General features: G+C 43.0%; 1 protein-coding gene across 1 annotated transcript in view; it reads left to right on the top strand.

Moving 5' to 3' along the window:
• The window catches only part of MSH4 (mutS homolog 4), a 103197-nt gene that overhangs the window by 76215 nt on the left and 14499 nt on the right, over positions 1–12483 (top strand). Inside the window, exons 15-16 of the mRNA XM_036754139.1 lie at positions 4546–4746; positions 9733–9851. Coding sequence (XP_036610034.1) covers positions 4546–4746; positions 9733–9851 — 320 coding nt within the window. The remainder of the gene's footprint in view (positions 1–4545; positions 4747–9732; positions 9852–12483) is intronic.

The following is a 12483-nucleotide window of genomic DNA, read 5'->3' as shown; positions in this document are numbered from 1 at the left end:
GTCATCACAGCAATCTGGTAGTGCTACAGATACGGGCACTATGCCTCTACTAGGCGGATACCTACCTACCTGTATGCAAAGAAAGAGGAAAAGTCCTTAATGGGCAAAAACATGTATAGTAGCTCTTTGTGTGATGAGAGAAAAAAGAAAACCAAGGGGATGCCCATCAGGAGGTCTTGGCTGAGTAAGCTGTGGCTTATGATTATAATGGAGGATCGGTGTGCAGTAAGAAATGAAGACGTGGAAAGGGACTGAAGCGGAGTGAAGGGAGCGAGTTCTGCTAGAGCACCGGTGCTATAAAAATGATCAATCTGGGGACTTGGGGTATGCCAATGAAGGATGAAATGAGGAGAACCAGGAGAAAGATTGATGCTGTACCAAGACACTGAGGAGACAGACGCCTTTGAAAGCTGTAGGAGCGGTGTTCTATGTGAAGATTCTCTGTGATTCAAAGCATGCTGTCCCTTATGGGGGTCATGGATTTGGGTTATAGAATGAGATGCCAGTATCTTTGTAAGCAACTGTTGAGGGAATTTGTTTTGACTATTTGTTAACAAGAATTTTGTTTCCTTTTCTTTCCATTATCAATGGTATTGAGAAGTGGGAGAAAGAGAAAATAGTTTCTGTTAATTTAAAAAAAACTAGAACTGGAGGGGTTTGTTACAGATGTGAAACATTGCATGAGCTTTCAGATGAGGTAACTGTATTAGTTTTACTTAACTGTTTTCCTTTGTTCCAAGGACCTCCCAGAAAGGAGAAATAGTCTGTAAAAGTTTGTAATGTGAAAACAAAACATCAGTAACATTTAAGGTTTTGAAAAATAAAAGCAAAGGAAACTTTTTCTATAGCAGTTTTCTGATCACCAATTTTGGTAACACTTGGAAAAAAGGAAATAAAATTGACTGGCATGAATTATTCTCTTAAAAAGTTATTGGGTTTTTTTTTTTGGAGGGGGAAAGGCAGGGCCATTGGGGTTAAGTGACCTGCCCAAGGTCACACAGCTACTAATTGTGTCAAGTGTCTGAGACCAGATTTGAACTCAAGTCCTCCTGACTGCAGGGCCAGTGCTCTTCTCACTGCACCACCTAGCTGCCCCTCTATCGTTATTTTTAATATCACTCTCCCCGTGTCCCATGGTTTTTTTCTCGCCCTGTTGTCTTATAGAAGCATAGTTACTCCTCCCACATGCGCTTCCATCCGGTGACACTGGCCCCCTGAACCAGATACTCTCTCATTTGGGCTCAGCATGTTCTCTCTGCTTGTCCTCCATTCCTGGAAGGCTTTGCTCCTTTGCTCCTACTGCTGACCTCCCTGGCTTCTTTCGAGTCTCAACTAAAATCTCATCTTTCACAGAAAGCCTTTCTCGGGCCCTCTTAATCCCAACGACTTCCCTCTGTTAATCATTTCTTATTTATCTTGTATGTGGCTAATTTGTACGTAATTGTTTGCTTGCTGGCTCCCCAGTGAGACTGTGAGATCCCTGTGGCCAGGGTCTGCCTTTGGCCCCTTTTTATGTCCCCAGCACATACCACAATGTCTGACACATAGTAGGCACTTAATAGACTGAGTTAAGCAGCATTGAACTAATAGGACTTTTTCTTTTTTTTTCCTATAATTTTTTATTGATGCCCCCTTTTTTTTTAACAGAATTTTCATTTCCAAATATTTTTTCCTTAGGTAGCAAAGAATAAAAAAAGAGAGAGAAAAAATCAGTTTGGTAAAACTAGCCAATTCATCCACACAATCGGATAACAAATGTAGTTTTCTACACCATCATCTCTCACCCCTGCAAAGAAGGGAAGGAGGTTCAATTTCTCCTCTTCTTTGGACCAAGCTCAATCTTTATAATTACACACGTTGGTTTCTATTTTTGTTGTTGCTTTTACAATGATGGTGTGACTTTGTTGTGCAGTCATTTTCCAGTCACATCTGACTCTTCTTGACCTCATTAGGGATTTTCTTGGCAAAGATACTGGAGTGGTTTGCCATTTCCTTTTCTAGCTCATTTTACAGATTAGGAAACTGAGGCAAACATCTTAATTATCAAATTATCTTAATTTTTTTAGGCTGGTGATTTATCCTTGCATTGATCAGAGTTCTAAAGTCTTTCAAAGCTGTTTTTCTCCAAAACGTATTATATAAATTGGTCTCTTAGTTCTGCTCACTTGTCTCTGCACCAGTTCATAAAGGTCTTCTCAGTTTTCTCTGACATTTTCCATTTCATCATTTCTTATGGCAGAATAATACTCTGTTACATTCATATACCACAATGTGTTTAGTCATTCCCCAGTAGGACAGCCCCTTAGTTCTCAATTTTGAACTCCCACCAAGAGAGTTGCGGTAAATATTTTTGGACATATAGCTACTTTTCCTTTTTTATTTTTTTGGGGGGCATAGGTGTAATCGTTTCAAAGCTTGAATATTACAGCACTGAATAAGCAAATTAGGCAGCATTTCATTTTTATTATATTTGTATAACCTACCCATGAGCAATTAATATTTCTCCAGTTATTCAAGTCTGTCTATTTTTTCAGGGTTTTTTTTAAGTTAGATTCATATAGTCCCTAGTTGAATCTTGGGAGACACATTCCCAGGTACTTGTTGTTTCTCTGGTTATTTGTAATTGGAGCTCTCCTTCTAGCTCTTCTTGATGGCTTTTACTGGTTATCTTTAGATAGGGAGGGAGAGATTGAAAATAAGAGAGAGAATGGGAAGGACAGAAAAAGACTGTGTCTAAGCCCTCTTCCAAATGACAGCCTTTCAGTTACTCTAAGATAGCTCTCATCTCCTTCTGGAATGTTCTCTTCTTGAACTGAACATTCTCATTCCCACCAACTGATCTTTAAGTGGCTTGGAATAGAAACCTTTCATTTTCCCAGTTGTCCTTCTCTGGAAGTTCTTCTGCTTAAATTGAGCTGCCTAGAACTGAACACAGTGCCCTCGATGTGAGGCGAGCTGGGAAGAATAGAGCAGGACCGTTACCTCCTTATTCCTAGAAACTCTGTCCTAACATAGCCTGAAGTTACATGATCACTTTTGGCTACTTGAATACGCTGTTAACTCATATTGACCTTACAGTCCACTAAAGGCCCCAGATCTTTTTCAGATAGACTGCTGACTAAATGTGCTGGCTCCATCTTGTGCTTGCACTTTCTTAAATTCAAGGGTAAGACTTTCCTTGCTATTAAATCTCAGGTCATTATTTTCAGCCTGTTGAGAACTTTTTGGATTACAATTATGTTATCTTCTGGATTAGCTGTCCCTCCCAGCTTTGTGTTGTATGCAAATTCAATAAGGGTTCCAGATGTGGCTTTATCCAAGTTATTGATAAAAGATGTTAAACAGCACGGGGCCCATCACGAATCCCTGGAGCGCCCCATTGGAGACCTCAGAACCATCAATGACTTCTATGTGAGTCTAGCTGGGTGGGATACCATGGCCTAAATTTCTTTAAGGGCAAGTGAGACTGGGAAGAATGGGAAACTCCCAAGACCAAATTTTGAATAATACCCAAATCATTCCAAGGAGGAAAAAAGGAGAGCTATCCAAACAGAACTATGTGGACCAGTTGACAGCTTACTTAAAAACGCATGCCTAGAAGGCAGAAGCTGGCCATAAATGGCATGCTTATTGGGAGGTGTAACTGATAGAACTGGACTGGCACAATGCCCTGGATCTAATAAGGGGAAGTTTAGTAGGATCAAAAAGTTGTCTTCAAAAGTGCAGGATTAGGGAGCTGAGGAGAGACTGTCAGTCCTCTGGAACAGACCTGGAGGTTTTAGGAGACCCCAAACTTGACGTGAGCCAATAATTTTAGAGGTGAGAGAGAGAGACAGAGAGAGACAGAGACAGAGACAGAGAGAGAGACAGAGAGAGAGAGAGAGTGACAGAGACAGAGAGAGACAGAGAGACAGAGACAGAGACAGAGAGACAGAGACAGAGACAGAGAGAGAGAGAGAAAGAGAGAGAGAGACAGAGAGAGAGACAGAGACAGAGAGAGACAGAGAGAGAGAGACAGAGAGAGAGAGAGAAATAGAGAGAGACAGAGAGACAGAGACAGACAGAGAGAGAGAGAGAATAAGAATATCCAGTAAATTGTTCCCTTCTATTCTGCCCTGGTTAGACCACATCTAGAGTACTGTGTTTGGTTCTAGATACCACATTTTCAGAGCATCTGGATTGGTAACCCCACACCATAGACTTAAGGAAAGTTAAACTGAAGGAAAGGGTAAAAACCCATCTAAAGCATAAAATGTCCTTTTGTGTTTCAAAGAGAGCTTATTCATAGGATCTTAGGTTTGAGCTAGAAGAGACCCCAGGGGTCACCTAGTGCAAACCTTTTGCTTTTCAGATGTGGAAACTGAGGCCCAGAGAAGTCAAGTGGCCCACGGTTACACTCGTCATAAATGGCAGAGCTAGGAGTCAGCCGTGACTCCACATCGGCTGTTTCCGCTCTACCACATAGCCTTTTTTTTTTAAATATAGAAAGGAAAAAGTCTAAATGTTCTATGTTGATATTTTAAAATCTTCCTTTTTTCCCTTTAGTTCGACCTGAATTCACTGACACATTAGCCATCAAACAGGGCTGGCACCCTATCCTTGAGAAGATATCTATGGAAAGGCCTGTGGCTAACAATACTTACATTACCGAGGGGAGCAATTTCATCATCGTTACTGGGCCAAACATGAGTGGGAAATCGACATATTTGAAGCAAATAGCTCTTTGTCAGATTATGGCCCAAATTGGTAAGTGACCATTTGTTCTATGGATGCTCACCTTACCGTCTATCTAAATCCTTTAGTGTCAAAAGCTTAACTTCTAGGCTTCCAGAAACAACTTGAGATCACTCCTTTTATGTAGAATTACAGTAACTGTTCTTAGTAGTCCTTGAATACTCCCTACTCTCTCAGTAAGCATTTATTGAGTTCTGCCTGTGTACATGGGACAGACCACACTGAGAACTGTAGAAGGCTGCACCAAAGCAGGGGCCCCCCTCAAGCTGCCAGTCATCCACAGCCACATTTGGTAGCTGGTTCTGGTCAGTGCAGGCATTCATAAAGGCTTGTCTTTTGGCTTCATTGGTGATTCCTTAGTTTCCAGTGTCTAGTGTGAAACCATATGACCTCGGAAGTTTCAGAAATTTAGGAGAGTCACAGGAATCTGGAACTCAGAGTCTAGGTCAGGTGTCTCAGTGTAGTGTTGATGCCATGAGGAACAGTGAATGATCCAGGACCCCAGCCCAGTGGAAGCTGAGATGACAGACAGCTTATCCAAGAGTCATGCCACATGTGGATATGAACTTGGTGGGACCAGCCGTGTCCAAAAAAAGAGCCCAGACATCTTATTTCAGGCAATTTTCAAAGAAAACTTTCTAGATCGCTTGGAACCAGAGGGGAAAGTAGAACCTGAAAGAAACCCCTGGGGTCACCTCCTAAGATAAACTCCAAAATGAAAACTCCCAGGAATATCACAGCCTATATCCAGAACTTCCAGGTCAAAGAAAAAATACTGCAAAGAAAGAAAGACTTTAAATACCCAGCAGCCACAGTCAGGGTCCCACAGGATTTAGAGGCCACCACCACGAAGGAGCAAAAAGCTCAGAGTATGATATGTCAGAAGGCAAAGGACATGGGGTTACAGCCAGGAGTAACTTATCCAGTAAAACTAAGTATAATGATACAGGGGAAAAAATGGATTTTTAGTGAAATAGAGGACTTCTCAGAATTCCTGGTAGAAAGGCCAGAGAGGGCTGGAGAGAAACTTTGAAGTACAAACACAGGAGTGAAGAGAAACATAAAACCAAATAGATAAATAATCAGTGATAACTGACTAAACAAGCATAGACTGCTTCCATTCTGATATGGGGTGGTGATCCACATGCCCTCTCTGAGCCTTGTCATCACCAGGGGTCCTTGAGAGAGTCTCATTACACAGAGCCTGAGAGAAGTTCTCTTGCAGCCTGATGAACTTAAAAGACTAGGGAGGAGAGGAAGAAGAGTGGGCGGCGGGGGGGGGGGGGGGGGGGGACAAAGTGTGAGGTGGAGAAGGGACAGGAGGGTTGGGGGAGTTATTTAACAAAGTTAGGGTATGCTAGTAGGCATCTAAGCAAACAGTAAAGGTATGGGGGAGTGGCTAAGTCCTCTGAACTGGTCAAAGGAGGGAAAAATACACACATACAAAGTTGTATACAGAAACACATTTCATTCATCAGGGAAATGAGAGAGAAAGGGGAGAAGGAGGAATTAGAGTGAAGGTAGACTAAACAACCTTTAACTAAGGACATACAAAATTATAACTGTTTGATGTGACAAAGAAAGGAAGTCTCAAGGGGTGCCCATAAATTGGGAATGGCTGGGCAATGTGCTATGAGAAATGGTGGAGGGGGTGCTTTCAGAGAATCTTAGGAAGGTTTACACGAGCCAACGCAGAATGAAGTGAACAGAATCGGGAGACCAGTTGTTCAGTGACAACACGGTAAAGACAAACAGCTTGAAAGAATTAGGAACTCTTCATGACCAGCCAGGATTCCAGGGGACTAAAGATGAAGCATACTCCCCGCCTCCTAACTGGGAGATGAAGGACTCAGAGTGGAGGGGGAGATGGGCATTTTTGGCCCATGGAGAGTGTGGGAAGGAGCTTTGCTTGACGATCATGTTTGTGACATTTTGGAGGTGGGAGTTGGGATGAAAGAGTGAGAAGGCAGATTTTGGTGATTTTAAAATATATAACTTTAAGAAACAGAAAATGGATAACTTTGGAAAGAACTGTTTCAGTCGAGTGATTGGTCAGAAACCAGATTGAAAGGGCTTGAGCAGGAAATGAAGTCACAATTGTAGACAGCTCTTTCATGTTATTTGTCAAGGAAAGGAAGAAATGTAGAAGAGTGTAAATGGAGGGCGGGGTCAGGGGAAGAATTTTAATGAGATCTCTGAGTGTTTATAGCAAGAGGAAAGCCAGTGTGACGATCACACACACACACACACACACACACACACACACACACATGCCCATACGCAATACACACGCACATACACACACAAAACACACACATGCCCATACACAACATATACACACACAACACACACATACAGAACACCGCCCCCCCATCCCTCCCACCCCCCCCCCCCAACACACAAAGAGATTATGCCAATAGGAAAACGATTGACTGGAAAGGCTTCTGCAGGAGGCCAGACCCTGGGCACAAGAATCGAGAATGATGTGGGAAGGTTTTGAGATCGGGCAGACAGGAGAGAGGAGCGCTGAGCAGAAATCCTCTGTCTTCTGGGGAGTGAGTGGGGAGGTTCTCTGTGCAGGAGGGAGAGGAAGCAGTTGCCTGGAGGCTTGAGCAGAGAAGGCCTGGGACATGACGGAGATGGGAAAGGAATTGGCAGCAGCATTAGGGACTTGCTAAGGTGAGATGAGTCATTTAGTAGATTGTAGATAAGGTGACAGCTTCTTAAATTTCAGCATCAAACTCTCGAACATGACTATGCCAAAAACACCCGTAATTTTAGACACTCCTTCCCCTTGGGCCCTCACACAGCAGGGAGCTGGCACCCCTCAAATCCATAGCTTACAGGTTCCCACCAATATATGTACATGTCAGTACTAAAACAAAAGACATTGAATCAAAGAGCCCAGAATAACAAATGATGTGAAAGGTTATCCCTGCACACACACGGGCACATTGCCCTATGGAGGAGGGACATGCATGTAGCTAACATGGGTACACACATGAAGGGCAGCTTGTAAGAAACATGCATCTAAGGCATGTGCTTGGCCGAGGCAGTTCATGTTGTGGAGCTCCAGAGCCACATGTGTCCTCTGGCAGTGGCCCTGGATGGGGATTGTGGCCCAGCTGTACCAGGAATCTCTGCAGCCTGCCGGCTGCCCCTGGGCATGGGGGTGCCGAGTTTACTGTGCTGGTCTCTGCTCACTTTCTGGCCTTCAGCCAGGCCCTGACTCTTCTGTTACCAACCCTGGCTGCAGCTGCCACGGAGCCTGAAAGACGTTTGGTTCCTGGAATTGAAGCCCACAATGTCAGCACAGCCAGGCAGCCAGAGAAAACCAGCAGAAACTCCACGATGAGATAGTTAGTCCTTTGGATGAACGCTTCTGCTAGTCTTCCTTGAAGTCTGTGATCCTCGCTGTCCAGCACACTTGGCTTAGATTCCTCAGTTCCTGTCAGAGTCCATCCCTCGGTGTCAGTCTCGTTCCTAAACAGCATCTCAAGGCCTCATCCGAGGACAATCTGGGAGGAGTGGTGTGGTGGCAGGGAGCGAGGCTGCCCTGAGCAGTCCCCACAAATATTCCCCGAGGCCAAGGACAGGAGGTGCAACCAGTGAACAGAGCTGCCATGCTACCTTCTCTCTGCCTCCATGGCTGCCCATTTGGTACTGATCTGCCCCCAGGGAGTGCAAAGGAAGCAAGAAGAGAAACAGGTCAGGAGGCTGTGGATGTGCAAAGTGGGTACCTTTACCTTCACCTTATGTGTGAAGGAATCCAAGAGAGTTGAACTGACTTTGCCAGGCTCCATGGCTTACTACCAGGAGAACAGAACTAGAACCCAGCCCCAGACCCCCAGACTTCCCAGTGGAATAAAAAGATTGTACCTTCCCTTTGTGGTTACTTACCCAGTGATGACTTCAGATATTCAGTTGTCAGAATACACATTTATTTTCCCTTATTGTTTGATATTAGACAACTTTAGATCATTAGTGTAAAACAAATTTTTCTTTTAAAACTTATCTTAATTTTTCTTAGCTCTTTCCTAATACAATTATACATTTCCTGATATAATTATATAGCTGGTATTCCTGGTTTCTTTAAAAAAAAAGAGGCAATAGGCAGCCTTGGAGTTAGGGAGATCAGGGTTCAGGTTCTGACTCTAATGGGTTGCAGATGTGTGACCATGGGCAAGGGCCCCAGACAATGATGTAACCCTATAAAATTACTGACAAATTGTGTGTATCAGTGGAAGGAGTGCCCTATACAGATGAAATCTCATTTCATCTGGTGGACCCTTCGAGGACAATTTTTTAAAAAAATGTTGCTTTTAAGCCTTTCTTAGGCTTGTCTCTTGCCAGCTTGGACAATGAATTTATGAGGGGAAAAGCTTATTCTCCTTCAGGATTTAATGAGCTACTATTTTCTCTCTGATGTTGCCCATTTGTATTTGAGGATGGAATTTTTTTTTTCCCACAAATTTGAATGCTGACCATTTTTTATATGCAGATAATGGCATGCCTTTATCTTCCAGTTGAATTAAAGTGCATTTTGTGGTCTCATTCTTTATACAGAGCAGGTTTATATGTTGGGCCGTTGCGATCTGCTTTCAAGAGAGGGATATAAAACCTGGTGGAGTTGACATCGTGTCCTCAGGGGCAGTAACTTTGTTTTATGGATGAACACTTAGTGGGTTTTTCTTCTGACATTCTTCTGCTGTGTAGTAGGCAATGTTTCCTAGTCACATTTGCTATAACATTTTTGAATGAAACTTCATTTGCTCTTCTAAAATGAATTTCTTCCTTTTAAAATTTTTTTCCTTTAATTTTCACTTCTTTTCATTCTTTTTCATGTAACTAATACCTTTAAAATTTGGTCTCTCTAAGTATATATATTAAATCTTGTGCCATAGAGAGGAAAAAAAGTTATTACTAATTTGTTTTTTATAAAATAATTTTTTTTGCTTTGAATGTATGCATACGTAACAGCTTTTCTTAATTTTCCAGGTTCATTTGTCCCAGCAGAATATTCTTCGTTTAGAATCACTGAACAAATTTTCACTAGAATCAGTATGGATGATGCTCTAGAAACAAATTCTTCAACATTTATGAAGGAAATGAAAGAGGTACCAAGTTAAATCCTTCTGATATCAGGAACTGATTGGATTCAGCTTTTAGATAGTTGGGTGCCATTCAGTGGACTGGGCTCCTGCTGAAACAGGCTGAACGCTAAGAGGCAGAAGGTGGTCCAACACAACCCCCTCATTTATCAGTTAGGTGACACAGCGTGTGAGAGAAGATACCGTCATTTAGTTAGAAAGCATATCCATTTTTTATGGAACATGCAAAAATAATTTGTTTCCCCAAAACACACTTTCTGTAATTACTTATACCTTTTACGTTGTTCTTACTTGGCTTGATTTTAAAATATTGGATTGGTGGCAAGTGTCTTTTAATTGTGCTTTAATTTGCAGTGACAAAACTTTCTCTTCTCTTAAACAGTTTTGCCTCCTTCACCTCCCTTTCATGCACTGGCTGAGTCTCCAGTCATCTGAAAGAATCGAAGGGCAGTCAAACCGGCCTCCTTGGCCAGCCCCGGAGGCAGGAACCATTTGGATGGTTTCTGACTGTGCAATTTCCTGCAAATGTTTTAGCTTCACTTGCATTGCAGGTGTATGTCATTTATACAGCATGGATTGACTTATTCTCTGCTGGGGGTGTGAGTTCATTCATTCAAAAACATTCTGCACCTGCTGTTTTTAGAGGTCTGTGTTAGGAGCTAGGGAATACGCAAAATCTGGATGAGATGCGGGCCCAGGATTCCTCGACTTCACAGTCCACAGATCAGACAGCATTGCAGGTTACAGTTAGTGCCTCAGAAAGGGGCAGAACCAGCTTCTTTGTAAGGCCGGGGATATTAGCTGGGCTCGGGTGCCAGAAAGTGGGCAGGACTGATGGTTGGCCGGGAACCTTGACCACCAGGCTTTGGAGCCAGGGAAGGGCCTAACCAGCTCTAGGAGTGAGGAAGATTATTTCAACATGATTGTGAAGGACTCCTCAATCGTGCATTTATTAAGAACCTGCTATGTCAGGCATTGTTCTAGGCCAGGGCATCTAGAACATGTGCATGTCATGGACAGATCCCTCGGGCAGTCAGCCTGCTGAAACCGACAGATCCCTTCTCAGGATAATAGTGTAAACGCATAAAATAAAATACGTCGTGTTACAGAGGAGGCCGATTACAATTAGATCCACTTAAAACCCCCAACAAATTCCTAGACCCTCGTTCTCTCGGCTAGGAAACTCCCCAACCTCCGGTGATTTAGATAGAAGGCGCCCCCTCTCCCTCCGTGCCCCATAGTCCCACTCAAGCTATTCCTCTCCCCACCTCCTGGCACACACAGTGAAGAAGCTCTTTTGAAAACACCTACAAAATCATGAAAGTGAGCCATCTCTTAAGGGCCACAGTGACTGGGGAGGATAGATGAATCTCTCCCTTTTAAAGAACAGAGGCCCCGGCTTGGTTATCCACCCCTTCCTGTAGACTGCTCTGGGTGGCTGCTCAGTCTCCGATGCTTTGTAGACTGTATCCCTGGCTTAACTCAGGCACCATCCAAGGACCTGGCCACCCCTCAGCATGCTTCCTCTCTCTCACATCTTCTGCCTTCGAGGGAAGAACGCCTGAGCTTTCATTCACAGGGTCTCCAAGGCTCGGGTACATCGAGTCCGGTCCCTGGGATCGACCTTTTCCTGTGTTTACTCTGCGTCAGCATACTTAATGCAGACATACCAACACCTGTCTGTGATAGACTAGGAGCTCCTTCAGAGCAGGGATTGTGTCATTCTTTGCACTTGTGTTCTCAGTGCCTAGAACAGGGCCGGGCACATAGGGAGCACTTGACTGATTCAGTCATTGATTGAGAATGAGTGACTGATCTTACTGACTGTCTTCCATGCTTGGAATACTCTTACTTCTCTCCAAGGGAATCCCTGGTTTCCCTTCAAGATCCCTCTCTAGATAAGGCCTGTCGTAGTTCCCCCAGCCTTCCTCCCCAAGTTGCCTTGTATATGCTTTAAAAAAATGCCCATGTATGATTTTTCCCATTAGAATGTTAGTTCACATAGGTTTTGATTTTGTCTTTATCTCCAGGGCCTAGAACCATGCCCAGCACATGGGAAATGCATAATAAATAGCTGATTCGTTGATTGATAGTCTGTGCCTTTAAGAAGCTTAGTTTAACAGGAAAATAACACGATTCATGAAGCCTGCTACATCAGATTATGGCTGCATGATGTCACAAATAGAATGGAATTCTTTTGATAGAGAAGCTGATCTCTCTCCTGTAATGATATCACTCCATGAATAAGACTTGTATTTGGTGTCCTTTTGAGAAAGTCTTCTGGGTTTGTTGGTTTGGGGATTTAAATTGGATTGGGTTAGCCGTGAATTTCCATACTGGTATAATTTTTCCTGTAGTTGTCTTTGCGGTTATGCTAGTTTTAACTATGTTAAAATAAATTTGAAAAGTCAGATATTTAATGATAGAAATTTATAAGTCATTAGTATCTTTAGTCCCCCCTCACTTAGCATAAAATGAAATTTATTGCTTTATTTTCTTCCACTCAGTCTAAGACACTGTAATTTAAATGTTGGCTACTTGCTCTTTGTGTTGTCTCTTGCACACATGCAGTGCATTTTATATGCCCGTCAGCCATTAATATTCTAATTACCGTTCTAATTATTGGCCTCAAATTTAA

This window comes from Trichosurus vulpecula, chromosome 4 (genome assembly GCF_011100635.1).
Source record: "Trichosurus vulpecula isolate mTriVul1 chromosome 4, mTriVul1.pri, whole genome shotgun sequence".
NCBI lineage: Eukaryota > Metazoa > Chordata > Mammalia > Diprotodontia > Phalangeridae > Trichosurus > Trichosurus vulpecula.
Note: the sequence above shows the minus strand (reverse complement) of the source record. Positions and strands in the feature narration are given on the sequence as shown.